General features: G+C 52.2%; 1 protein-coding gene across 1 annotated transcript; it reads right to left on the bottom strand.

Annotated features, from left to right (window-relative positions):
• Nucleotides 1–274: 274 nt before the first annotated feature.
• Nucleotides 275–27,990, bottom strand: LOC113258273 (fer-1-like protein 4). Its single transcript, XM_048222105.2, is given in 46 exon segments — nucleotides 275–596; nucleotides 676–757; nucleotides 760–775; nucleotides 864–902; nucleotides 905–1,101; nucleotides 1,104–1,142; nucleotides 1,586–1,824; nucleotides 2,032–2,130; nucleotides 3,306–3,361; nucleotides 3,363–3,392; nucleotides 3,939–4,032; nucleotides 4,034–4,091; nucleotides 4,683–4,837; nucleotides 5,262–5,432; nucleotides 5,630–5,757; nucleotides 12,022–12,138; nucleotides 12,454–12,591; nucleotides 12,667–12,773; nucleotides 12,863–12,905; nucleotides 13,507–13,638; nucleotides 13,727–13,785; nucleotides 13,929–14,127; nucleotides 15,235–15,387; nucleotides 15,909–16,025; nucleotides 16,100–16,187; nucleotides 19,956–20,056; nucleotides 20,500–20,620; nucleotides 20,716–20,887; nucleotides 21,077–21,185; nucleotides 21,497–21,855; nucleotides 22,488–22,561; nucleotides 22,563–22,660; nucleotides 22,748–22,925; nucleotides 23,051–23,103; nucleotides 23,106–23,218; nucleotides 23,649–23,733; nucleotides 23,818–23,877; nucleotides 24,151–24,282; nucleotides 24,386–24,448; nucleotides 24,980–25,136; nucleotides 25,429–25,470; nucleotides 25,671–25,762; nucleotides 26,905–27,004; nucleotides 27,102–27,190; nucleotides 27,560–27,615; nucleotides 27,912–27,990. Coding segments are annotated over 46 exon segments (5,079 nt in total). The 3' UTR covers nucleotides 275–406.

Below are 27,990 nucleotides of genomic sequence, written 5' to 3'. Positions count from 1 at the left end.
CTCTGGGCGTTGACGAATAAACGAGCTAACGTATGTAAAGTGCTTAGCTGTCACAGAAGGGCAGAAGCCATAAGCAGGTTAAGTGAAACGGACACAGTCATTGGTGGGCTGCTCAGAGGGCGTGACAGCTCGGTGGCCGGGACTCCTCTTCCTTGAACTTCCTGCCAAGTCCCATTCTTCCTTCCGGCAGCCTCTCACCCCTGGGTGACTCCCCAGCATCTGTCGCCCAGGGACAGCTCTTTTCTGCCCCCTGTATTATCATGTACAGCCGATGTCCAGGCGTCAGAGGGGAAGCACAGTCAAGTTTATTCACGGAAGCCAGTGAACTCACACAGCTCGTATGGGTGAGGACTCCCCAGGAGCGGGATTTGAGGGGTGGGAGTTGCGGGAAGAGTGTCCAGGTCAGTTAGGGTCGGGGCTGGTGGAGGGGGCGGAAGACGGCCTGGCTGATCTGGCCGGGCATGGTGTAGACAAGCAGGAGGAGGAAGACGGTGACCAGGGCCAGCAGCAGCAGCAGGAGGCGCCAGCACCGGCGCCAGATGAAGAAGACGAAGGTCTTCAGCGGGTTCACAAACCAGTTGAAGGTTTTCGGGCGGCTGTGGGGGAAGACGAGGTGTCAGGTGCCGCCCGGCTCCCCCTCCGGCTCGAGCCCCGCCTCCCGTGCCTCCCCCTCACTTGGGCTTCTCCAAGGGCTCGGGCTCCTTCCGCCCCTTCCCCACTGGCCGCTTCTCTGCCTCCTCCACGGTCAGCAGCTCAACTCTGCCTCCACCTTCCCCTAGAGAAAGAGGAAACAGAGGCCGCGCTCTTAGGTGGGCTCAGGCCCGCCCCCCTCCACCTGCCCTGTCCCTGCCCCATCCCCCCACCGTGAGGATGTGGACGTTGCCCCCGGGGTCGGGTCGGGGTCGGTGAACGCTAAGTCCTCCCGCCGCCTCCTCCGCCTCTTCGTGCCGGCCGCGGCCTCCCGCCGTTCCCGTTCCTCATCCTCCGGCTCCGGCAGCTTCACTACGGGCCACCAGCCACGCAAGCGGCGGCAGCGAAAGAGGTTGCACCTGGGCCTGGCCCCGTCGCAGGCCAGCCGCACGGAGCAGAGCTCGGGCCCGGGCGCCCCCGCACCATGTCTGGCAGCTGCAGCTCCAGGGATCCTGCAAGAGCTCTCGGGGTTAGGCGGGAGGTCAAGGTCTGTGTGGGCCCCGGGGGAGGAGCCGCACAGCAGGACTGTGCCCTGGGGCATCAGAAGCTCGTCTGTGGTGCTCAGGCCAGGGCTGCGGGCCACACAGCACAGCCCGGGCGCCAGCAGCTTGTCAGAGCCTGGAGGAGCAGGGCCACGGATGGGACCAGAGTGCAGAAGCAGGGACCATGGTGTCAGAGTCCAAGGTGACCTTGGGTTGGGGACTCTGGGTGGGAATGGAGGTCACAGTGCTCTGGGCTAAGTTCAGTAATGAGGCCAGAAAGCCAAGATTAGTGACCTAGGGTGTGAAACCCAGGTTCGGGACTGGGTTAGAATAGGGAAGGGGGGGGGAGGCAGGAGCAACGAGGGCAGAAATTGGGGCTCCAGGGGTGAGGCAGGAGGAAGGCGAAGCTATACCAAGGAAGTCGTTGGCGGAGATGCGGTCATAGTCCCAGACCTGCAGGACCAGCACCGCCGGCTGTCGGAACTCGGCCTCCTCCAGGGCGAAGGGTCCCGGCCGGCGGACGCTCACCTCCTGCTCCGTGGGCAGGTCGTCGAAGCGGAACACGAAGCGCCAGTTGAAATTCCCCTCCCCAGTCAGAGAGTTGAAGTGAACGTCTGTCTCCTGCTTGTCGTGGTCCAGCCCCTTCACCCAGCTGCAGCCAGGGGCAGGCGCAGGTGGAGGGCTGGGCCCCAGCACAGGAACCCAACCCAGAACCCAGCTCTCCCCCAGCTTGCCCCACCACCACCACCACCAGGCCAGGCTCTTCACCAGCCCTCTGCACTGTCGTGGGCTTCCGGGTCAGTCAGGGACTGACTCCCCTTGGTACACAGCCATGTGCCCGGCTGGCCCACAGGCTCACCTTTTCACATAGATGTCACTGGACAGCTCTCCAGTGAGTGGGTTCACATCATCCAAAACCACGTCCTCCGTGTTCCAGATGATTACTCTGTGCTCATAGCTGGGGAACGTATTAGAGTTTTCAGACTCCTGAGGGGTCCTGAGGGGCTGCAGGAAGGACCTAGGCCATGGCCACGACATTCACTGAGCACCTCTGTGTGCCCAGCTGGGTGATCAGGAGATCTGTGGCACTTACGGGGATCACCCCCACCACAGCAGATGGCACCAGGAATGGTCTGTTGACCAAAGCTGGGCCAACAAGTTTCCCCCATAAATTTGGAATCAGGAGCCTGAAACGTTGACTATAACATCAGACACAGAGTTGTGGCCACCACCAGCCAGGGTGACATGCAAGTGGCTGTTCTAGGGTACAGGGGAGAGAAAGCCGGTCTGCAGCGACATGTGGGCGGGGGAGAGACAAAGTGGGGACAGAAGTGTGCAGTCCCTGAGGGGCAAAGGGGGGGGGGCCAGCTTTCCTGTACTACCTCAAATAGCCCCGTCCTTGGCTGCCATGGATTTTCCTGGATATCACTTGTTTTCTCTTGCCCAGCAGCAATTTCCCCTCGTTTGTTGATAGCACCATGATTTTCTGTTGGTGAGCCCCCCACCCTCACCCCCACACTGTCAGTCTGTGTGATTCTAGTGGGGAAGACCCACCTCGCCCTGGCTCCAGAGGTGGCGACATCCCCTTGGACATCACCCAGGACCGGCCAATCCGTGTATCACCGCCCCCAACCACAAGGACTGGTCAAGGGATCAGCATTTGACACAAGCTGATCCGATGAGAGTCAGCCCTGAGACTTTTGCTCTTACTGGTAAAGACGTGTTTATTTTTCTGCTCAGGGAGTCTAGTTGATAAGATGTAAGCCTGGCCCTGTTAGCAGCCGCCTTGCCCCCAGACTGCAGAAGCCTCCCTGAGAGTGACAGCAAGGAAAGCAGAGCCCAGAGGTAGAAAGCGCCAGATTGCCGACATCTGAGTACATACCCCCTACGCAGAACTCCACTCCAACGAGCTCAAGATGAGCTCAAGTTGGAAGGAGGTTGATTGGTATTTAAACTCTTTCGGTTACAAGTGATGGACCCCTGACTCACAATGGCTTATGAGAAGGAAGGGAATTTAATGGCTCACCTAACTGAAAAGCCTGGGTCAGCAGCCTCTGCCTGCTTCACTGGAGGCCCCCCGAGGGGCAGCCCCCAATGTGCCTGCCCCAGGGGAGGAGGGGCCAGAGCACTCACCTGATTGGCTGTTGAGGCTTGATGTCAACTGGGGGTGGGGCAGGCACATCGCGGGGGGAAGATATCAATCCACAGATGAAGGGATCCCTGGGAACACAGGACCAGGCTGAAGGGTCCCACTGAGGACCCCACCTCCCGTGATAGCCTTGTGGCTAGAGGCTGTGCCTTGCCCCGATGGAGGGAAGAGCTGGGGTCAAGAGGGCACAGTGGGGTAGATCCAAAGGGGGGGGGTGAGGATGAAGGTAGGGTCTGAAGTGGGGGTTCCAGTGCTGAGTTTAGGTTAAGGATCAGGCCCTGGAGTGGAAGGCTGAGATCAAAAGTAAGATCTGGTGTTCCCAAGGTCCAGATCCTAGGGACCTGCGGTTGAGATCAGATTGGGAGTGCCAGGTCTGAGCCTTGGTGGCCCAGGGGTGGGGATCCTGCAGGAACAAAGTCAGGGGTGGAGGTATGGAGTCCAGGATGGGGGTCTAAGACTGGAATGGGGATGCTGGGGACCAGGAGCAGGAGCCAGAATCGGAAGAGGCCCGGTCGTGCCCAGGTCAAGTCTTGGGGAAAGGGCATGCTGAGGGCCCAGGGTCCAGGAGCAGGTGGCAGTCCTGGGGTTCTGGGCTTGGGTGCTGAGCCGTCCCTCACCTGCAGCAGCCCTGCGCTGCGGGGGTGGTAGAGGGGCCGAGTCTCCACGTGCTCAGGCACCAGCTGGATCCCAAGCTCCGGCGTCTCTTGCCAGCACCAGCGGTGCCTGCGCCTCCTCGGGGCCCTCACTTGCCACCTTGGGGCTCCCCCTACCTGCAACAGGAGGTGCGGAAGCTTGGGTTCTGCACAGTTCCCAACTCCCCTGCCTTCCTCCCCCACCCCTCAGCAGAGGTGCAAAGCTGAGGTAGCTGCTGTTTGGGACAAAGCCCATGGGCTGGGGCAGGGGGTGCAGGTCAACAGGCGCAGAAAGTGGGGAGATGCTTCTCTAACAACTTTTGCCGGTGAAAAGCCAGCAGTGGAGGGACAGTGGGATTGGAGGGGCCATGGCTTTGCAAAGGCTCTTGTTTAGGGACAGACCACCAGCCATTTATGAGGCATGAGCTCAATTCTGCAGCCATGTTTTGTCATATGGGACCCCCTATGGCCACCCGTATGTTCTCGAAGCTTGATTAGCTATGCCTCTGAGAGGTCGACTTTGACTCTTCGAGGATCATGCTCACTCACAAAGACCATTTTCTCCCCGCCGTCCAAGAACCTCGTCCTCACTCAGCCAAACTCTCTTCCTCTGCTTGCAGAAGGAGACAGGCTCTTTTGGGGACACACTAGAGTGGGCCCCAGAGGCCCTCTGTACCTTGTTTAACAATCTTGCTCCCTCGGGGTTGTTCATCAGAGAGGGGCTGGTACCTGGGCTCAGGGTCTCAGGCGGTGTCAGAAAGACTTTGCTGCCCACCTTGACAGCCCCGGCTCGGTATTCAGGGCCAGGGAGGCCACAGCGTTGGCACAGCCCCGCCAGGATCTGTGAAGGCCAGAATGCATCACTCCAGGCATTGTACCCGTCCCTGTGGGCAGAAAGGGAAAAATGCCTCAGTTGGGGTCAGCATATGGGCACAGTTGGGCACAGGGGCAGGGATGGGGACCCTTGAGGACATGAGATACAGGTTTATAATTTCAATGCAAGACAGATTAGTCCTCGCTTATGGTAACCATGAAAATCGAAGCTGTACGCCCCATGTTCCAATGGAGGAAATACTGATATTACCTTCATTTTGCAGCTGAGGAAACAGAGGCTCAGGGAGATCGAGTGACTTACTAGTTATAAGATCCCAAATCCTAAGCCCAGGTCTTGACCACTATGCTATAAGGTCTTGGTCATGGGGAGGTCCCCTTCTATGAAATCAAAGGATCTGGACACACCAATGGGAATGTAAACTTGAATGTCTTTGGTCAGCCTCAGAATGGCTCCTGAGGGTCTGCAGGACTCACGTGTCATACTGGGAGGCCAGCCCACAGTTCGCCCTGTGGTGGCTGTAGAATCGGTTTTCCAGGTCAGTGTGGGTCTCCCCGATGAGGTCGTCAGAACCCACAAGCTCATGATCAAACACAGCCACAGTCAGCTCTGGCTCAGCAGGGAGAGAGACACTGAGCTCCAGGACCCTGGCCAGGAGGGAGAATGGCTGAGAACACCTCCACGCCCTAGGAGGTGGTCTTGTGGGGGCGGGGGCTCTGGGGGTCTCAGCAGCCTCTGTCCATTCCCTTACCATCACCATGCCAGCTGCCTGATTGGGAGCCCTGGGGCCACGGGGACAGATGGTAAAGGTGCTCCCATTCCCAAGCCCAGGGCCCAGCCTCACTCTCCAAAGATGGGATTCAGCTGCTTGGGGATGTAGCATTTTTTGGTGTCCTGCCGCTGCCGGCCAGCACTCACCACCACGTAAGGGTCTGCCTTGCTGTTGGGGTCCGCAGGAGCCAGGTTGGTAGCCTAGGGGGACAGTATAGGGTGGGGCTGAGAGAAGTGTCACTGTCATAACCCAAGGTTACCCTTGCTGGACCAAAATCTCAGATTAAGTGTAAGCAGCAAGTTACAAGGAGATCTCCCACCATGAGGAATTAACTGAGAGGTTGGACAAGATGACTTTTATTTTCTTTTAAATTAATTATGAAATGTTTAAGACATACAAATAGGTATAATGAAAAATATAATGAAACAGAAAATATGTGGAAAGATGTATAGGGCTTTAATATTCAAATCATAACTTTCTGTATTATTCACTTTTATTTTTTTACAATGATAAAGATATTTTAACTAATATAAAAGAATAAATCAATGAGCATGTGTGTGCCCAGCTTAATAAAGAAAACACTACCAACAAATGGAATCCCCTTACCTGATTTAATTCCCCTTTCATCCCTGAAGTAGCCAGAACCCTTTACTTGAGGTTTAGGACTCACACACACAAAAAAAGTGAAAATACTTTTACTGCATGTACACATATCCCTAAGCAATATATAGCACCATTTTGCATGTTTTTTAACTTTATGTATTAAACTTACTTTTCTGTTTTGATAACTACATAGTTTAATAAATACGTAACAAATTACTAAAGTATAATTTATATACGGCAATATACTTTTGGTGTCTCTTACACTCCCATCTGCAGTGTATGAACATTCCAGTTGCTCCACATCTTCAGCAACACTTGGTATCGTCAGTCTTAATTTTCACCGTTCTAGAATATGCAAAGTGGCAGCTCACTGTGGTTTCCATTTGCATCTCTCTGATGACGAGGCATGTAGAGCGTCTCTGTATGTGCTTATTCGCCTGTGTGTGACACCTGACTGCCCAGGGCACCTTTCATATGGCAACCAACCAATCCAGAGCCCATGCTCTGAACCATCGCCTCCATCTGGCTCTTCGACTCCAGGACGTAAGCTCCTCTGCCCTAATCACCCCAGAGCCAGGCACCAGACAATTAGAGACAGCAAGACAGCGCCCATACCAAGAGCCTGCTGGAATTTTTCACACTAACCAATCCTAAGCCTGCTTACCCTGCCTTGCCTTGCTTTTCCTGCAGAAACCACAACAGAGGCTCCGGCCCTTGCGTTCTCCTTTGGACTTCCCTGCGTGGCCCTGCACAGCCCAGTCCACCCCCTCCTCTTGAGAACTGAAACAGACTGTCTTTCAAAGGCAATCACCACCTGATCTGGTGCCTTGCCGTGTGTGGATAAGAACAAAATCCTGGGTACATGATTTGAAAACAGTTCCTGCTTTTAATTTTTTTCTTCTAAAACCACATATTTTCTTGGGAGGCTCAGCACTGTGTTTAAAGAGGTTTTTAAATTTTATCCAGTAGTATTAGCCTTCAGTGAGCAATGCAGGCTTTAACCCTTCGGTGTGCTCTTCCCCTTTGAGACACAGCCGGGGCTGACACTGAGCTCCACTGAGTGATGCCCTCACCCCCTTCCTCACATACACAACTTCAACCACACGGCTCTTGACGGCTCCTCCGGGCTTCCTGCTGGTTTGCAGTTCTAATGCGTTCCTGATTTCACCATAACCGGAAGCTGGATTTTTGCTGTTCTCTTTGGTTTGGGACGATTTTCAGGAAGAGAAAGGGAAAACGCCCTGTTGGTGCCAACTTCTACAAACCAGGAATCATCCAATTTGCTGACTTCACCCAAATTTAAGTTTTTAAGCTTTTGTTTTAATTCCATCTAGTTAACATACAAAGTTCTATTAGTTTCAGGTGTACAATATAGTAATTCAATAATCCCATCCATCACCTGGTGCTCGGCACAACAAGTGCGCTCCTTAATCCCCTTTACCTGTTTCACCCATCCCCCGACCCCCTTCCCCTCTGGTAACCATCAGTTTGTTCTCTATAGTTAAGAGTCTGTTTGTTTCCCTTTGCTCATTTGTGTCTTAAATTCCACATATGAGGGGTGCCCGGGTGACTCAGTCAGTTAAGTGTCTGCCTTCGGCTCAGGTCATGATCCCAGAATCCTGGGATCAAGCCCCGTATCTGGCTCCCTGCTCAGTGCAGAGTCTGCTTCTCCCTCTGCCCCTCCCCCTGCTCATGCTCTTGCTCTGTTTCTGTCTCTCTCTCTCAAATAAATAAAATCTTTTAAAAACATTTTTTGTTACAAATAATGCTAGAATGAGCAATACTTACTTGTTTCCTTGTACACATATGTAAGAATTTGCCTGGTATCATATCTAGAAATATAATTATTAGCCATTGACAATGAAAATCTTCCATTTTCCTAAATATTGCCAAATTATTCTCCAAAAGTGTTATAGCAATTTACATGCTGTGGCGGGCAGAATAGTGCGCCCCCACCACCAAGGATGTCCGCCTTCAAACCCCCTGACCCTGTCGATATGCTACCCGACACGGCAATGGGGACTTTGCAGATATGGTTAAGAATCATGAAATTGACATTCCATTCTCGACCAAAGCTTCTCTTTAAGTAATTTATTATGAAAAACTGTCCACTAACTTAAAGGAAAGGGTGGAGGGATATATAAATTGTCTGCTAAACAGTCAAATAAAAATACTGAATGTGGGGGCGCCTGGGTGGCACAGCGGTTAAGCGTCTGCCTTCGGCTCAGGGCGTGATCCCGGCGTTATGGGATTGAGCCCCACATCAGGCTCCTCCGCTATGAGCCTGCTTCTTCCTCTCCCACTCCCCCTGCTTGTGTTCCCTCTCTCGCTGGCTGTCTCTGTCAAATAAATAAATAAAATCTTTAAAAAAAAAAAAAATACTGAATGTGAAAAAAACATCATGAGATTGTCCCAGTTTATCCAGGTGACCTAATGTAACCACGTCCTTATAAGTGGAAGGGGGAGATGGGAGAGTCCGAGAGAGATTTGGAATGCTACGCTGCTGGCTTTGAAGATGGGGGAAGAGGCTCTGAGCCAAGACACACAGGCAGCCCCCAGGAACTTGAAAAGGCAAGGGAACGATTCTCCCCAAGAGCCTCTGGAATGAATACAGCCCTGCCAACACCTCGATATAACCCAGTAGAACCTATTTCGATTTCTGCCCTTCAGAACTAAAAATAATAAATGTGTGTTGTTTAAGCCACCAAGTTTGTGCTGATTTGTTCCAGCAGCAATAAGAGCCTAGCACGTGTTCCCACCGGCCCTGCGGTGGGCTTCCACAGCCCCCCACCCCCAGCCCTGGTCTGGTAGCCTTGCTCATCTTGCTAACTGAAGGGAAGGAAATCAGCTCTGAGCTTCTCATTGTTTCAGTTATTCGCATGTCCTGAAGGTTTAGGATATTGCATTTAATTATTTAAGAAATTTAAGATGTAGGATTTTTTTAAATGTTTATCGGCCATTCGGGTTTCTCCTTCAGTCAATTGCCTTTTCGTGTTCTTTCTCAAACTTTTTCTGTCTGCTTACGGATTTGTGGAAGTTACTTATGTGTGTTGTAGACACGTAGCCCTTTATTGGTTACGCATCAGGCGGACGGACACCTCACCCCCAGCCGGCAGCTGGTGCTGTCACTTATTTGAAAGTGTTTATGGATGCCCGGAACCGGAAGTGAATCTGAATGTAGTCACATGTATCATGTGCTTTCTAATTTACATTTCATACTCTTCTATGTATTAAGAAAATCTCCTGCTACCCAAGATCACAAAGATATTTTGATATTTCTATGATTACAGTTTTGCTTTCTATAATCAAACACTTTACAGGATTTTTTGTGGATGCTATACATTAGGAGTCTTGTTTTATTTTTTTCCACATGGATAATCAACTATCGTGGGAGCACTCATAGAACAGTCCCATTTTCCTCCCACTGATCAGCACTGCTGACTCCAGCATAAGCCTCCATCTATGTCTGGGTGTGTTTCGTTAAACCTCTACCCTGACCCATTGGCCTACTTATCAATCCTCATGCCAAAACCACACTGTCTTATTTCCTTATTTAATAAGTATTTACTTATTTAATAATAACTATCTTCCTACATTGTTCCTCAAAATTGTCTTGGCTATTTTTGGCATTTTGTTCTTGCATAGGTATTTTATTTTTTTAACAGTATTTTATTTTTTTAAGTAATCTCTCTGTCCAACATGGGGCTCAAACTCATGACCCTGAAATCAACATCACATGCTCGGGGCGCCTGGGTGGTGCAGTCGTTAAGCGTCTGCCTTCGACTCAGGGTGTGATCCTGGCATTCTGGGATCGAGCCCCACATCAGGCTCCTCTGCTGGGAGCCTGCTTCTTCCTCTCCCACTCCCCCTGCTTGTGTTCCCTCTCTCACTGGCTGTCTCTGTCTCTGTCAAATAAATAAATAAAATCTTTAAAAAACAAAAAACAAAAAACAGTCACATGCTCTACTGACTGAGCTAACCAGGCATCCCTTTCCATAGATATTTTAGAATTGGCTTGTTAATTCCAGGGTAGCACTCGTGCCTGGCTTATGGTGGACACCATACCATGGGAATGCCAGCCCAATCCTGTTCTCCCTTTGTTTCCACCCCTTTGCCATTCACACTCTTTAGGTAACCAGTGTCCTTAGTTTCCAGTTTATCTTTCCTGTATTTCTGGTGTACAAAGGAGCAAGCATGTATTTTCTTACATCTTCTTCTTTCTTACCTGGAGAGTAGAACACTATAGGGACTCTTGTACTTTGCTGTCTCCACTTTATACTCTGTTCTGGAAATCACTCCGTACCAGTCATAGTCTTATTCTTTGTTCCAGCTGCACAGTACTCTCTTGTATGGACATAGCATGGTTCACTCAACCATTTTGCTATGTATGGGCATTTGATAAAATTTTATGTTTAATGGTCTTCCATTTTTGAAATTTAATTTTATTATTTTCAAAACTGTCCAGTCACTTTTGAAAGCCTTTTGTTCTCTGCTTGTGAAATATATTAGTTGGTTTCCATCTCTACTACTTGAAAATTCAAACATCTAAAACACTTAGAGATTTCATTCTCCTTTGTGTTGTTTTTCTGACAGTTTTTCCTGATAGTTTTTCTTTTCTTTTCTCTTTTCTTTTCTTTTCTTTTTCTTTTTTCTTTCCTTTCCTTCTCTTCTCTTCTTTTCTCTTCTCTTCTCTTTTCTTTTCTTTTCTTTTTTAATTTGGGTTTGTGAGCCCAAAGTTAGTTACCTAAATCCATGAAACTGGGGAAACCTTGGGATCATTTTAAGCCAGTTTCTTAGCTTTGAGTTTTCTGGACTGAACAGATAATATAAATTGAAGTTTTAAACCAACGTGAGAGCAAAACTCTCATTATAAATTCTTGGGGAAGGCATTGTTTTCTATTTCCCCCAGTTGGAGCAGAAGCTGAAACAGACCATTCACCTAACAGGCCCCTTTCCCCGCCGGTAGACTTCCTCTGGCCCACCTTTCACTAAGAGCAGAGCCCCCCCAGGTGCTGCTTCACTCAAGGGTCTTGGTTGTGGCTCCCATCTTCGATAGGCGATTAGAACCCAAGGCTCGGGGTCCAGGTATGCACAAGCCTCTCGAGACAACCTGCACTTCAGAGACTGGGATTCCTGCTGCCTCTTCATCCTGTGCCCATGGGGGATTCTTATTCTTCCGTTCCATTGCCCATTCTTATAAGCTTAGCGTTCAGTCGAGATTGTTTATCGAGCAGTTCTCGGTGTGTTACCTCAGGAAGTTATTTCGGACCATCTAGTCCGTGTACTGCTAGAAGCAGAAGACCGAAACGACCCCGACCCCCAAGTTCCACACTAGGATAAGCCACAGAACGTTGCTTTGATTTCTGTCTTACTCACAATCCTTATATTTAAACCACATAAAAGCACAGTATCTATTCTGGTGCTGGGATCGAAGGGGGCAGAGCAGCCCACTCATTCCTCTCATTCCCTGAGATGCCTTTCAGGAAACTTCAGGGCCCCGCTGAGTGCTGTATGAAAACCACAGCAAAGCAAGGACCTGCATGAAGGTATTTGATGACAAGCCACTGTGAAGCTTGAGATTCAGAGCTGCGTTCTTCTTGGAGTTATACTCACCATTCTACAAACTAAGGGTCTAGAACTATGAAAAAGGAGTCAGAAGACCTAAGAGCTAAGTCTGGGTTGTGCATGAGCAAGCTCTGTAACCCTGGGGAGTCTCTTCACTTATGCCTAAGATTCCCCACCTGAAAAATAAAGGAGGTAGACGGTGACCCCTGAGGTTCCTTCCGAATCCTTCAGTCTGTAGTTTCTATGTGCATTACCTTTGCTGGGGTCGGAGGTGTGCTGGGGTGATGGATGCTCACCTTTACCACATATACTCTGACCAGGAGCTTGATGGGCCGGTTCTGTGGGACTCCCCGGGAGATCTGGGGCTCAGAGAATGACACTGCCTCTGATTCAGGGTAAATAAGGAAGGAGCCCTGGGGGACGCCTGGGTGGCACAGCAGTTAAGCGTCTGCCTTCGGCTCAGGGCGTGATCCCAGCGTTATGGGATCGAGCCCCACGTCAGGCTCCTCCGCTATAAGCCTGCTTCTTCCTCTCCCGCTCCCCCTGCTTGTGTTCCCTCTCTCGCTGGCTGTCTCTCTCTCTGTCAGATAAATAAATAAAATCTTTAAAAAAAAAAAAAAAAGGAAGGAGCCCTGGATTTGGGGAAGACAGAAAAGTTCTTGGGAAGAGAGTCTTTCCCCTGCATCCCCACTTGTACTCCTTGGCCACCCTTCTTTCCCCAAACATACCTTGAACTTGCCCACAGGATGTCCAGACCCTTCTTCCTCTCCATCTCCATCTTGGCCCCCTTGCCATCGGTACAGGGGAAACACATTCAGCCAGTCTTCAAAGTGGTTAAACTCTTCCTCCAGGGCGCCACTGTAGATCTGAAAGGCAAGGGCCTCAGTGACAGGCCAATGGCCAGAACCCAGCACAGTTCTCTCTCCCGCACACCCACTTACTTTCAGAGCGGCAATTGCTTTCTTCTGGGATACAGAGCCTTTGACTTCAGCCTCACCCTGACCCTGGTCTTGGGCCTCCCCATCCACAGAAATGAGGTTGACCCCATCTGGGAATAGCAGAAATGCCACAATTAAAAATACTGGTGTCAGAGGAGGGAGGGAGACAGAGCAGGAGCAAGAAAGCCAAATCTCCTACCTGACTCTCTGGGATCATCCATTTCATCCTCCTCAAAGTTGGTCTAAAATCGAAGGGCAAGTCAGAGATTCTTCCCTTCACTCCCTTTTCCAGGACAGGGAGTTGGGAAACCTCAGTGCAAGGTCAGCTGTGTGAACCACTTTCATTTTCAAAGCTTCAGTTTGTCTAGTCCCGCGCTGCCCAAGACGGTAACCCCCAGCTACGTGTATCTAGTGAGCACGTGAACTGAGATGTGCCATAGTGTAAAATACACACCAGAGTTTAAAGACTTGGTATAAAATAAGAACGTCAAATATCTCATTATTAATTTTATATAATGGTTCCTTGTTGAAATGATATTTTAGATATATTAGGTTAAGCAAAATATAGTATTAAGATCAATTTCACCTCCTTCCTTTCACTTTTTTTTAAATTTGGCTACCTCAAATTTAAAATGACATATGTGGCTCACATATTTCTGACAAGCACAGCCGTAGATAATAGAGTTAGTAATTCTCAGCTTCCAGAACTGTTATGAAGATGAGAAAAGAATCTAATGAAGAGCTCTGAAAAGCTGTAGGGCACCACATTTCACGAGATCCTTCTTCTTGCCATTTATCCTCCCCAACCTCCAGCTGCAGCCTGGGACCCGCCTCTGCCCGCACCTGGCCCTGGTGCTCCTGCAGCGACGCGTAGTACTTGGACCACCAGTCAAGCTCTTCAGGATCTGGGATGTCCTCCTCCAGCTCAGGGCCTTGCTTCAGGACGCTTCCCAGGGGGAGCTTCTTCGGAGGAGCCTAAGGGAGAGAGAACTCAGTGCCCCTAACCCAGCACCACCCTAAGCCCCACCAGCCCCTTCTCCACCCATCTCCCATACCCCATCACCTTCAGAAGCCGTCTGGGCATCCCCACTTCCACCAAGAAGGGATCCAGGGGCTTCTGTCCTGGGAGAGGGGAAATGACACCGGGAGGAGGTCAGGTTGAGTAGAAGTCAGATTCTGTGCCCCACAGGAGGGCCCTCTGGAGCCATCTCAACCAAGAACCAGAGGGGCTTCTGTCTGGTGGCCCCAAGGGGAAAGCCCCTTACCTTGTGGTCCCTTGACCGCTAGGTCCCCTGTCCCCTCCTCTTCTCCTTCCTCCTCACGGGGCTCCTCGTGACCCTGAAGTATGAATCGCAGCATGTGGGAGACAATATGGGAACCCACAAGCACGGTGCGGCCAAAGGCCCGGTGCTTGATCACCAGGATGCTGAGTGGGGGCTGCAGGTAAGGCTGCTCGGGCAAGTCCTGGGGGTGGGGAGAGAGGAACTGGGTCTCTGGAGGCCTGGGGAGGAGGAGAGGCAGCGGCAGAGACGCACAGAAAACAACGCAGCTCAGTCTGCTCTTGCGGCTCAGCTCTGCCACAGCCTCACTGTGTCATGTCTGGTAAGTGACTGAGCCTGTTTTGCTCGCAGAAAGGGGACACAATCCTGGACTCAAAAGACTGTTGTAAATATCAAATGACATCATAGATACAAAACTACTTTGGAGCCTACAAAGCGCTATCAGAAACCTGTGGTGGTGGCTGTTATTATGTAAAGGACGGGTGTTCCGTTTGCTAAGAGAGATTTAGAGCCAGGAAAGTGTGTATGCCCTTTAATACAGGAATTCTGTATCTATCAGTGGGTCCTAAGGGGGAGGGACAATAACAAAAATACCGTATTGCTGGGCTTATATTATAGATGTGTGACAATTGTCGCACAAGGGAGGAAGGAAAGAATGGCGCTATGATGGAGAAAAGTTTTACTGGAACGAAATTACTATGAATCCGAAGTAGGCTGTGAAAAATCAGTCTGCATCCTGCAATCCCTAAAGCAACTACTAAGTGAAAATCAACAAAGGAATTAAAGCAGTACACTAATAAATATCTATTCAATACAAAAGAAGGTGGTAAAGGAGGAACAAAAAAATACATGAGACACAGAGAAAACAGACAGCAAAATGGCAGATGTTAATAATAACATCAAATGTGACTTTGATGTGAAAACAAAGGCTAAAGAAATGTAGAAAAAAATGAAATTTCCTCTGCAGCCCATTAACAAGTACTTAAGGCCGGCCCATGACCTTCCTCCAGGAACTCAACTGCCTGGATGCTAACTTTGTTGGAGGCAAAAGGCAACCTTAGCTTGACGGTAGCTCCAGGATCCTGCAAATCTTCTTTAACATAGAAAACATATATGTTAACATATAAAAATCCCTTTGGAAACTTCCTTTATCTCTACCCCCCAAGATACATGTTAGCAATCATCCCCCAAGCATCTGCCCCACTGACGTACACCTGAAAGGTCTCATGATTGAGGTTTTTATTGGACAGTAATAAGTGACCTTTTCCTAACAACAGCTACACCCCCTCACTGTGAGCAGCAGACTCTGGATCTTCCCACAGTCCCGGCCCCGTTCCTCCTCGACCACAGAGAACAGCACATCCTGGGCAGGGATCCGGGCCCAGGCCACACACCACCGTCCACTGAGCATCCAGACTAGTGCATCCTGGAGAGGTGGCTGGGGCTGCGGGCAGAGACCCAGGTCACGGATCGAGCTGAGACCACCTGCTCCCCTAGCTTCCACTGGGCAGATGGACAAAATACCCATCTTAGCCCTGACACAGACCCATAAACCCCAGATCCATGTGGCCATCTGCCTCCTAGAGATCTCTCCCCTGGATACCCCACAGGCAACCTCAAAGTCCAACCTGACTTCTTTTGGGTTTTTTTTTTTCTGGTTTCTGTGTGTGTGTGTGTGTGTGTGTGTGTGTGTGTGTGTGCGCGCGCGCGCGCGCGCGTGTGTGTGATATAAAATATGGGTAGCATAAAATTAACCACTGCAACCATTTTTTTTAATGATATTTTATTATATTGTGTTAGTCACCATACAGTACATCCCCGGATTCCGATGTAAAGTTCGATGCTTCATTAGTTCACTGCAACCATTTTTGAATGTACGGTTCAGTAGGACGCTGACCTCAATCACTATTGGGCGACCGTCGCCCGCAGGGTAGTCACGGTAGGGAAATGGTGGCCCGGTATTACCTCCCGGGCCAGGAAGCACAGTTTTGCCAAGAGCTTCCTGGCCAGGGCCACCTTCTCTTGCACGGCGTCCTGCCTCAGACGCCGTAGAAGCCGCAGTCCTTGCTTTGCCAACAGGTTCTGGAAGGGCAGGAAGAAAATGTGAGAGGATGGCCCCAGCTAGGTGCCCCTGGCCCCCCTTCCCCAGACCGTACCAGGCTGTGCACCAGCAGTTTCCCTCAGCAGTGATCCAGGGCATTGGGCCGGGTCATGGGCCTATGCTCTGCACTGTGGCAAAACTGTCTGCAGCGAGCAGGGGCAGGCACGGCAGGTGGCAGTCAAAGGAGGGAACGCTGACCCTTAGGGGCCACCTCCCTCAGAGCAGGCCTCCCACCCCCAGACTTCCTCACAGCCCCTCTCTGTCATGTTCTCAAAGAGGCGCCTTTCCTATGCGGACCACTTCCAAATTCGGAGGCCAGCCTCCCCTCGGAGCCCCAGAATGCACTCGTATGTAATTATCTACTGCCTGGCTACTCAAAGCTGCACTAGCGTCACATAGTTAGAAATACAGCATCAGCCCCAGACCTGCTGCTAGAACGCATGTGCTTATACCCTGGTGGATTCCAATGCACACAAAGGCTCAGACGGCTGTGCCTGACAGTCCCCAAACTGACCAGAGGTAGCTCAAACCAAGCGCATGATTTCCGATTACACCCCACCCCCACCCCCACCCCCAAAAGACCTGCTTTACTTCAAAACTTCAGAGAAACCCTTCACTGCTCTTTCTTTCACTCGCATTCCACATCAATCCATCCGCATATTATTTAGGCTCTACTTTCAAACTATGCTCAGCATCTGACCACTTTTCTCCCTTCCCAGCACCGCCCGAGTCCAAGCCACCATCATTTCCCACCCAGGACTATTGCGACAGCCTCGGAGCTGCTCTCACTATGTCTACTTTTTCCCCCTCCCACCCCGAATATTCTCAATACAGCATCCAGAGTGACCTTTTCAACACTTTTCCAGATTATTTCACTCCTCTCCAGAGGTTTCTCATCTCAGAGTAAACAGCGGAATTCTTAAAAAGGCCCTACGTGATCAGGCTCCCTTGATCTCCCTGTCCTCATCAAATATTACTGCCCCCTCATGCACAACCCAACCATCACACTGGCCGTTCTGCTCCGCTAGGAATACACCCAGCCCATCACCACCTCCAGGCCTTTGTATTAGCTGCTCCCTCTGCTAGAAAGTTCGGCCCCTGGATCTTTGCATGGCTCACTTCCCGTCTTCATTCAGGCCTCTCCTCAAATGTTACCTCCTCTCAGACCTTCTCTCATCATCCCATTTCAACAGCCCCTACCAGTTTCTCTATCCTCATAGTCTGCTTTATCTGTTTCTCCAAATAAAAAGTAATAGAAAGTCTAGGGCACAGACTTCATTCTGATTACCACTGTATCCTCAGGCCCTGGCACCTAATCAATGCTGAGAAAATATTTGCTCGGTAAGGTAAAATGATTTTTTAAAAGATTTTACTTATTTATTTGAGAGGGAGAGAGTACGCAAGAGAGAACACAAGTGGAGGGGAGGGGCAGAGGGAGAGGGAGAAGCAGACCCCCCGTGGAGCAGAGAGCCTGATGTGGGACTCCATCCCAGAATCCCGGGATCATGACCTGAGCCGAAGGCAGACACTTAATGGACTGAGCCACTCAGGGGCCCCAAATTATTTTTGAGACATAACATTTTTGGCCTTTGATGACCCATGATGATTTCTTAAGTTTTTATTATGGAAATTTTCAAAAATATATAAAATAAATAACTCCAAGGATTTTTCACGTAATACTGCTCCCAGAGCTTACACTTTTAGCTTAGAATAATTTCAGCAACAAAATAATTTTAGTAAAGTGAAAAGAGAAACAGTTTAATTGCACTGTATAGAAAATCAAGCAAGGAATTAAATTGGATTAAGCGTGGTTACTCTTTTGGAGATGAAGAGAATGTAGACAGAGAAAAGAGTTTTACAGTGAAATCACGTATCTGCAATATGTACAGGTCAAAAAGAGAGGGGGAGCCGGCAAAAGAGAAGGAATGGCCAAGGAAGCAGAAGGAAAACCGGGGCCATGGAAGCCAACAGGCAGAATCTTTCAAGAGGAGGGTGGGGTCAGCTGCATCCACTGACACTGAGAGGTTGAAAGATGAGGGCAGAAAAGTGGCCACCTACAACCAGGCCCTTGACTGAGTCCTCCTCTCACCCTACCTCTGCATGCTGGAGCTCTCCAGGTCCTCAGATTTCTTTTTTCTCTCCTCCCTAGATAATCTTATCCAGTTTCATCTATGTGTTGACAGCTCAGTTTTTCATTTCTAGTCTAGGAGTCTCCCCAGAACTCAATTCATACAGCTAAGTGACTAGCAGACATGTCTGCTTATAAGTCTAATAGACATCTCAAAGTTAACATTCCCCCCGAAGGAGCCTCTGATATTCCCTTCGCTCCGATCAGACCATCTCCCTCTCTTGTTTTCCATCGCTCAGTAAATAGCACCATCTACATAGTTGTGCAAGCCAAGATCTTGACAGTCATTCATGACTCTTTGCACATTTTTCTCATGCCCTATACTTTCCATTCACAAGTCCTGAGGTGTCACCTCCAAAATCCAAATTGCTCTTGAATCCATTCACGTCACTCCATGTCCCCTGCAACCACCCTAGATTCCATTCATCATTATTGGTCACCTGAATTATTACAATGTCCTCTTTAGTAATCTCTTTGCTTCCTCTCTTATATCATCCCTCCACCACTGACACTTTTTAAGGATAAGTTAGGGCATATCCCTTCTCTTTTCAAAACCTTCAGTGGCTCTTGATCTAAATCAGAGAAGAAGCCAAGGTCATTACAATGACCAATGAGGCTTCTACCTCATTGGTAGAAGATGCTTCTCCCCACCATCATCTTCTTTCCCCCCACACCCTGAAGCCTCATCTACTCTGCTCACTCTGCCACAGTCACACTGGTTCCCTTCCTCCTCCTCAAACACACCAGGCATGTTTCACCACAGTGCCTTTGCACATGCTGTCCCTTCTGGCTGGAACACCCTTACAGCTACAGCTTGCTCCTTTAGCTTCTTCATGTCATTTCACAATGGCCTCTCCTCACCACCCTTTCTAAAATTGCAACACCTCTCTCTCTGATATTTCCTAGCTTTGTTTTCTTCCTAACACTATCCTTATCATAATTCTTCTATTTCTTCCTTTCTGATTACATGTTTCTTATCTGTTTCCATCCAACTCCTGCCCTATCCCCCACCTGAAGATAAATTTCAGGATTTTTTGTGGGCAAGAATGCTTTTTCACTGTTATTCCTGCACCTAAAACAGTGTCTGGCATGATAAGTGTCATAAGTATTTATTGAATAAATGCATTGACAAATCTTTTGAAAAGAGGATCAGAAAAACACTGAAGTTCCTGGAGCAGGTTATAGAATTCAGGGCAGTGAAGGTCAAAGATGGAAGCCACTAGAACAAATGTATGTGGTTACAGTAATGACCTGGTAACCAGGGATCAGTTGATGCTGCAGGAGAGAAAGTGGACAATTGCAGAGCTAATTCCTCCAGGAGGTGAAAGATGAAATCAAGATCACAGCCATGACTGTGGGACAGGGACCCTTCCTCCACTGTAGCAGGAGGGAAGGTGAGCAGATGGATGAAGAGTTGGCAAGGGGGTAGGTTGGATGGAGGAAGGCTGAGGCTTCTATTTTCTCCATGAAGGAGGAGGGGAGGTCAGTAGCTGGAACAAGTGTGGAGGAAAAGAGCAAGGGAGATTTGGGGGAGGGCGGGTAAGGGAGCTTAAGTCTCTAGGAATGGAAGAAAGGGAGCTTACTGGAGGGGAGTGGCCTAACCCCCAATAATTTCCATCAAGCTCCCTTGATACAGATAATCATCTCCTCCTCATTCTTCTGTAAAAGTGCTGAGCACACGCAGGTTCCGGCCGCCCTTGGCTCCAAACAGCCGCCTCGAGCCTCCCTCACCCTACAAGTCGGCGCGGTGACCCGCAGAGTGAAGCGGAGGCTCCCAGCTCACCTGCTCCCCGCCACCAGCTCTTCCAGCGCCTGCTTCAGCCGCATGCAGGCGCCAGGCCCGGGCCTGCGCTGCAGAGTCTCAACCTCCTGCAGCCCCTGGTCCTGCGCAACAGGGTCGAAGGGTCGGATTCACAAGGGTCCCAGACTCCGACCTCTTTTAGACCACACCCCCACCCAGAGCCCCGTCCACTCAGGGCCGCACCTCGCGGCCCAGAGCTTCTTTAGTTCCAACCCGGGTCATGGATCCTTTTTTCTAGCTCTCCACTGGCTCCACGCCTGTGGGGCTGGACCCCCGTACCTCTACGCGCGTCCTTCGTCCGGCCCCTTCTTGGGTGTAGCAGTTCTGAAGCCCTGTCTTCCCACAGCTTCTGGCCTTCTCAGTTCGCCCGGAGCTGTGCTCTTTGGCTCTCTAGCCTTGCACCTGTGAGGTGCTGGCTCCCCGGTGCTCTACCTAACAGCCTCGCTCCAGAACTCCCTTCAAAGGCCAGTCTTCCCGACAGCCGCAGGCGCTGGCCTCTCCCTGTGCGCGCCCGCCTCGCTCTCACCAGCCTCTCGGCCACTTTCTGCACGCAGTTAGTGCTCTGCAAGCGCCACGTGTGATCCTCCCAGCGGCTCCACACGTGCACGCACGGCTTGCGGTGACGCAGGGGCAAGCAGAAATAGGGCCTGGGCGGGGCAGAGAAGAGCAGAGGCTGCGAGGGGCAGTCCTGGGCCGCTGGGGACCTCCCAACGCCCTCCTTCCAGCCACCAGGAACACTCACCCGTTGCCGTCCATGGGCTCGGGCCGCTGAGCAGGGGTCCCTAGCTCCTCCCCCCCCCCCCCCACTCCCACGTCCATCTCCAGCAGAGGCTGCGCTTTCCCTGCCACGCCCTCCGCTCCCTCCCCGGCCCTGGACCCTCGGCCCAACTGCTCCTCTCAGTGGCCTGCGCGACCTGGCAGAGCAGCAAGGTCAGGGGGCACGAGGCTGAGGGGCTGACCCCTCCTTCAAACCCCCTCTGCCTCAGTAAAATTCAGAGCCCACCCCTTACTGAGGGTCAACTGTCCCTTCCAGGGGCCTAAGTCTGGAACAAGAGTCACCTCCCTCAGGGAGTGACCCGCAGGGGGTTCGCTAGGCCACACACCAATGGAGATCTCGAAGCTGATGGGCTGGGAGGCCAAGGCAGGGTCAATCATGGTCGCCTCGAAAAGCACACCGAAGAGCAGGAAATCTTGCAAGGGTGCCAGGGCATTCTGAGGAAGGAGGGTCAGGCTACAGTCAGCCCCCACATATCCAGGTTGCAACCTGGACTTTGCCTGGCCACAATGTCCACCGAAAGACATTGCAACCAAGGCCTAGACAGGTCACTACACGTACCCTAACTCTGACTGGTCAGCCCCCTCCCCACATATGTATATTCACAAGAGCACATGTATACACACACTGCATTCTTTATCCAGGCCTCAAAATCCAGACTCCACCTCCTGTGTTAAACTCCTGGGAGCCAGTTACACACCCCAAAGCCGAGAGTGCCTCAGTCCCTTTGCTAAACCCCAGCCCCCACCTCTGGCAGAGGCAGCACCTCCTCCACCCCCACCTCCATGGCACTAGGAATCTCAGGACCATCAGCCCTGGAGCTGCCATCCAAGGACTGTGCGATCCTGGTTGAGGTCTGGCCCCGCCTGGGTTTCTTCTTCTTTCTCATGAGCCGGGACAATCTGGGTCCCTGTGGGACCTGGGGAGGCTCGGGTTCAGCTCTCCCTTCGGACACTTGCATGGACACAGCCACCAGCAGGCGGCCACGGAACCAATTGCCTTGGCCAAGGCCTTCATTGAGACTTTGAAGACCATCCCGGAGCCCCCCACTGGGGGGAGATCCATAGAGAGGCACCCATGCCGGGCCAAAGGTGGGGTTAAACCCCGCTGTGGAGGAAAAGAACGGCGTTTTGGAGCGGAGCATGGGGCAGATGGGTACCAGGTCAGTCTATGCAGCACACCCTTATCTCCTGCAAATCCAAGGGGGCGGGGAGTCGGATTGGGCCTTGGCAGCTCCGACATGGAAGTCCGCGAACAGCTGCGGACGGACAGCTACGGACCAAGACCCGAGAACCCCTTCTAAATCAGTCCAGCTCCCAGAGGCGCTAGGGACAAACGGAGCTGTGGCTCTGGGGCCGGAGCCAGAGCCGTGGGGATGGAGTCACGATTGGGGCGCAGCCACGGGTGATCCCTTGAGGGGCGGGATGAACCGACGATGTGTGTGACTGGGACTGTTCAGGTACGTGTAATTCTGTAGGGGAGCACAGCTGGTGTGGTGACTGGACATGCAGCTGTACTTAGAATTTTTGTCACCCGAGGCAACCCGAGAGCGGGGTTTGTAGTCTGGGGGCAACAGGTGAGGCTCCGAAGCGAGGGGCCGGCTTGGAGCACGGGTTTCTAGGGGTGCACCGAACTCTCTAAGCGGAGCGGGGTCGCCGGGACGGCGTTGGCCGTCGGGGGCGGGACCCAGGGCAGGTCGGGCCCGGCGGAGGCAGCCGGCGCCGGCCACAGGCGCTCACCCGCGCGGCCGGGGTGTGAGATCTGCCTCAGGTCCAGCACGTGCGTGGCGACGGCCACATCGACCAGGGGTGCGTAGTCGGAGGCCGCGCGTCAGCGGCGGGAAAAGCTCCACGAAACTCAGCTGCTCGTTCCACTCGGGCGCCGCCGCCTCGCCGCGCACGGACGTCTCGCCCTGAGGGCCGCGGCAAAGGCCGGCGGAGAGGGGTCAGCGCGGGACCAGGGCCTGAGCCTCGGCCGAGTGGGGACGGGAGGGACTTACCTGCTGCCCCAGGAAAGACACGCGCACGTAGGGGTCCAGGAGGACGCGCTGGTCCTGCAGGGCGCGGGCCAGACTCCCCAGCAGCCCCCCGCGCAGCGCCCGCAGCCCCTCCGCTCGGTACACGCGCACGCGCAGCCGCGCACTCTGGGCCGGCACCCCGCGCGGCAGGAGCAGGTTCCTAGGGGAGCGCGGCGCTGAGGCCGGGGGAGGCCGCCGTCTCGGCCCCTCCCCCTCTCCGCCTCCCGGAGGCCACGCGGGGTCCTACTCTCCACCCTCCCACCACCCGCCCTCACCCCAGCTCACTTCTCGATGTCCGAACTGTGCCCTGGGTCCGGGGCTGGCAGCGGAGCCGCGGAGGGGGCAGGTCCCCGCGCGCCCGCACGGACAAAGTGACCTTGACGAAGCCTTTGGTCCCGGCGCGGGTGTCCCGGGGATCGTGCAGCGGAGCCCATTTCTGATAGAAGTGGCCATCTGCGGGCGGAGGGGCGAGCCACGGGTCAGGGGAGACTGGTGGGCTGCACCGGGCGGTCGCGGGGCTGAGCTGACCCGGGTTCATGTAGGGAGGAGCGGGAGTGCCCGAAGGAAGAAGCTTTTTTTTTTTTTTTTTTTTTTAAGATTTTATTTATTTATTTGACAGAGAGAGAGACAGCCAGCGAGAGAGGGAACACAAGCAGGGGGAGTGGGAGAGGAAGAAGCAGGCTCATAGTGGAGGAGCCCGATGTGGGGCTCGATCCCATAACGCCAGGATCACGCCCTGAGCCGAAGGCAGAGGCTTTAACCGCTGTGCCACCCAGGCGCCTCTCGGAAGAAGCTTCTGTCTCCGAAGTTAGTATCTAGGGATTTGTGCCCAGAGGGTCAATTTCCCCTATCGGGGAGTCTAAAGGAGGGGAGGGTTCGATACCTGGCTGGTCGAAGATAATGCCCAAGTCCATCCTGAAAGTGCCTGTCCGGGAGGCCATAAAGGGGAGGGTCTGCGAATGGAAAGCCTGGGGGAAGGTGGCGTTACTTCTGGAACTTCCTTCAGCTTCCCTCTTTCTCTGGCGGATACCCCTCATCACTATCCGCCTCACCGTGATCTCCAGCAGCAAGTCTTGGAGGCGAAGCCGGGTCTCATGAAATTCGAACAAGTACTAGGTTGAAGTGGGGTAACAAGAGAGGTGAGAGAAAGTATATGTGAAGGGTTCACGCCAGCTGGCCCCTGCCTCTTGCAAAGAGAATGCCCTCCTCCCCGTCCCGGCTCCTCTTGGCACCCTTTCCCTCACGGAGCCCCCTCTTAACTTCAGGCACTTGCTCAATTCAACCTAGGCCACGCCCCGCCCCCCCCCCCCCCCCCCGCAGACAGGGTAAATCCTGGGTCCCGCCCGTTCTCTGAGGCCCCACTCTTCTTCCTTGGTCGCAGGCACCTCGTTGTAGAAGGGGCAATTAGTCCCGCGCTGCGTGGCGGTCACTCGGCGCTGCTCCCTGACACGCACGGCCACATAGGGGTTAATGTTGACTCCTACCAGCTTCTGGGCCTCCAGCACTGTGACCCCCACCTGAAGGGGGCAGAAGCAAGAGAAAAGGAAGCCATCTGTCAAAGTAGTGTGTGGAGAGTGGGTGGTATTCACCAAGGGTGAGGGCCTAGAGGGAGAGCGGTACCTGGAGGTCCCGAGCTCTGGACACCTGGAGAGGATCCCCTCGAGCCAGACCCAGTGCTCGGCTGCCAGGAAGGGCAAGATCAGCTCTCACTTCTCTAACTCTCCCCAACAACCTACAGACTTGCTCAGTGCTAGGGATAAGACCTCCTCTCCCTCTGAACTTCTGGATTCTCCATCCTTCCAGTCTGCCTGGCATCCATCTCAACCATATACCTCAGATTGGACTCATTCCTGGAGCCCCAAAACCATTCATTCATTCAACAGAGATTTGTTGAACACCTACTCTGTGCCAACCCTATTCTAGGCCCTGGGACACTGAAGTGAACAAGAGACAAAATTCCTTACCCTCATCAAGCTTTCATCCCCTATGTGGGCTCCAGAAGCTCCACGTGTGCCAGCGTAAGTGTGTGTGTGTGAATGGGGCAGGGTGTATGTCTAGGAGTGATGACCCTTGACCCCAGGATATCCACTCCTCATCCATACCTTGGGATTGTGTGACTGTGAGTGTGGATGAGCATGGGCCTACATGTATAAACGTGTGAGGTTGACACACTGGTGGGTGTGGGAGCAGGTGTGCAGCGGGTACAAGTTATCTCTTGAGGTGGCTGAACACGACACCAGAAAGCTCCACATCAGGCTCGTCCTCCAGCTCCAGCTCCAGCTCGTTGTCTTCATCATCCTGCTGAGCTAGGCCTTGAGCTAGCCTGTGGCCCAATGCCACTGCCTGCCACTCCAGCCGGGCCTCCCCGGGCCTGATAGGAAAGGCCTTCAAGGGACATGTCTGGAACCTGTCATCCATATCTGGGCACCCCTGGACTTCCCTGACCCAAGGACTGACCTCTGACCATTAGACTGACCCCACTAATTTCAGGACTGACCCCTAACCTGGGACCCCTAACTCCAGAATTGACTCCTGATTCTAGGACTGAATTCTCACCCTAGAATTGATTGAATATTGATCCCAGACCCTGGGATTGACCCTGTGTCACTGACTCCTAATCCCAAGACTGACGTGGTGATCCCAGATCATCCCTGCATACTTACTCCAGCTCCTGGAAGCCCACACTGGGGATGATCAGTTCTGAGCTGGAAGGAGGATAAATGAAAGGAGTGAGGGGCTGTGCGTGACTACAGAACTGCAGCCCGGGCAGCATGGGTCCAAGGTCACCACATCCATCAGATCCAGAGAGGAATTAGGTCCCACTTCTCCCTTCCAAGACCTGCCTGGGCTGGGACAGTCTGGCTTTGCTTAGATGGCAGAAGGTGGGGGGGGGGAGGGGGGGTACCTGTCCTGGATGGATGCTCCAAAATCCTCCTCTGCCCAGGCTCCAGTTGCACCCTCTGGGGGCTGACACTTCAGGTCAAGCTCCACCTGGATCTGAAACCAGACACACAGTGTGTCCCAGCACCCCTTAAACTGCCTGGGGCTAAGAGAAGTCTAAAGACAATGCCTTTTGCTCCATCTGTATTTTGGCCTGCATCTGTGATGACTTTGTGGTTCCTCTCTGGTCATTAACAATATTGGCTAATTACAACCTATTTAGAACTTAGCATGTGCAAGTTACCTCTTGAAAGGGCCAAACATGACTCCAGAATGCTCCTTGCTCTTAGAAATTCATGGCTGTGGGCTTCACAGCACTGCATGGTCTGGCCCCTGCCAACCTTTTCAGCCCTGTGTGTCTGCTCCTGACCTGCACCCCAGTTACGCGCTCTCAGAGCGCTGGGATTTTCCCTCTGCCAGTTCTTCCACCTGGAACATTCTCCCTTCCCACGTAGTTAACTCCTATCATCTTTCCATTCCAAATTCAACCACTACTTCCTCGGGGAACCTTAGCTGACCCCCAAATAGGTTACATCCCTCTGTTATACATTTTCCCAGCCCCCTACCAGCTCTTTTGTAACACCCATCAGTGACAATTTTGCATTTATTCATGTGAGTATTTGTTTAATGTTTGCTTCTCTCTTTAGATATGGAACTCTAAGAGGGCAAATCCTTATCTGGCTGTGCTCACCACTCAATCCTCATTGCCTGGAACAGCTTACAATCAGAGCTCAACAAACAACAGACTGACTGAAAAGTTCAACATTTCCTATGACTCCACATACTGTAAATGAGGAAACAGCTTAGTGAAGCTAAATAACTTATCCAAGTTCTCAGCTGGGAAATGGTGGATCTGAGATTTGAACTCAGGTCCATTCCTACCAGGTTATATGACCCTCCATGAAACACCTGGAAAATCCAGCCAGGTTCATCTTTGCCTTCCAGAAGAACTGAGTCTGGTCCTGGGCCAGGGAGCAGAACAGAACTCCTTCTCCTTCCCCTGGTCCTCAGAGCTGAGCCTGGCTCTTAACCCATGTAGGGGCTAGCCCGTGTAGGGGCCACAGTGAAAGGAGTCCTGGCTGGGGGTCCGTGTTATCACTCCTATCTGGGTCTGGGTTTTTCACTCTGAAAAATGGAACTCTCCATCTAGAGGGACTCTCTGGCTTGGGGAGGGCAGGCTGAGGACTGGTGGGACTCACCGGGGTCACTCGCAGATTCTCATCCACTAGGGCCTCCAGTAGCACCAACTGCCCAGTACTCTGTAGTTGCTGCAGGGAGATCACCAGGGTCCCGAGAGACCTGCAGGTGTGGCAAGGAGCAGAAAAATGATGCAGGCTGATGGCCCTATGCCACGTCCAGCCCCACCTGCATCCTTGGCTCCCCCAGGCCTACTTACCTGGGGCTGAACACACGGCTGCAGTTAACCACCTGCACGGATAGACACTCCCCAACCAGCGGAGACCCATAGTGTGGCCAACGAAACAGCTGGGGATAGGAGGAATCTTGTGATACACAACGTTGCCAGTCCAGAGCCTATTCTAACCCGGAAACAGGGTCCAACCCTCCAAACTTGGAGCTAAATCTATGACTAATGTCCCAAACCTGGAACCAACTCCCCCTCCCCCAACGCAGGGTTGACTCCAAACTATGGCTGATCTGAGGGTAACTACCAGTCAAGAACTAATCCCCTCAGTCTTGATTCTGACTGGGTCTGGATTCTCAAGCCTGAGACTGACCCCACTTTCTGAGAACACAGCTCCCAAAACCCAGGAATATGCCCCCCAACTCATCTAAAGAGGGACTTAGTTGGGACACAGATCAGCTTCTCCCCATCCACGACCCTACCCTACTCACCTCACCGACATCTGCTTCTCGACCACCGCGAATTCTCCTTGTTTTTTGGGTGAAGCCTGCTCAGAATTGAAATAGTCATTTATCAGCCCCTCCCCACAAAAAAATCACACACACACACACACACACACACACACACACACACACACACACGCCCAGCCCAGGGTCCAGTCCACCCACCCTTAAAGAAAGATAGAAGATGGACAGGGAAAGAGGCAGAGAACTGGGCTGGGAGAGGAAGGAGACAGGCTGGTGAGATGCCTAGGCACTGGACTGAGGGCCTAGGGAATGGAGAAATGGGAGCTCCCCCCCCCCACCAGTTGCAAAATCCTTAGACCACCCCTACAAGCCTTACCCCGAAAGCTGAGCCTCACTTGTCGGTCATGGGTGCCTGGCAGCCCTGTCAGTCGCCGCACACGCATGGTCAGAGCCAT

Source organism: Ursus arctos, unplaced genomic scaffold, assembly GCF_023065955.2.
Source record: "Ursus arctos isolate Adak ecotype North America unplaced genomic scaffold, UrsArc2.0 scaffold_16, whole genome shotgun sequence".
Classification (NCBI taxonomy): domain Eukaryota; kingdom Metazoa; phylum Chordata; class Mammalia; order Carnivora; family Ursidae; genus Ursus; species Ursus arctos.
Note: the sequence above shows the minus strand (reverse complement) of the source record. Positions and strands in the feature narration are given on the sequence as shown.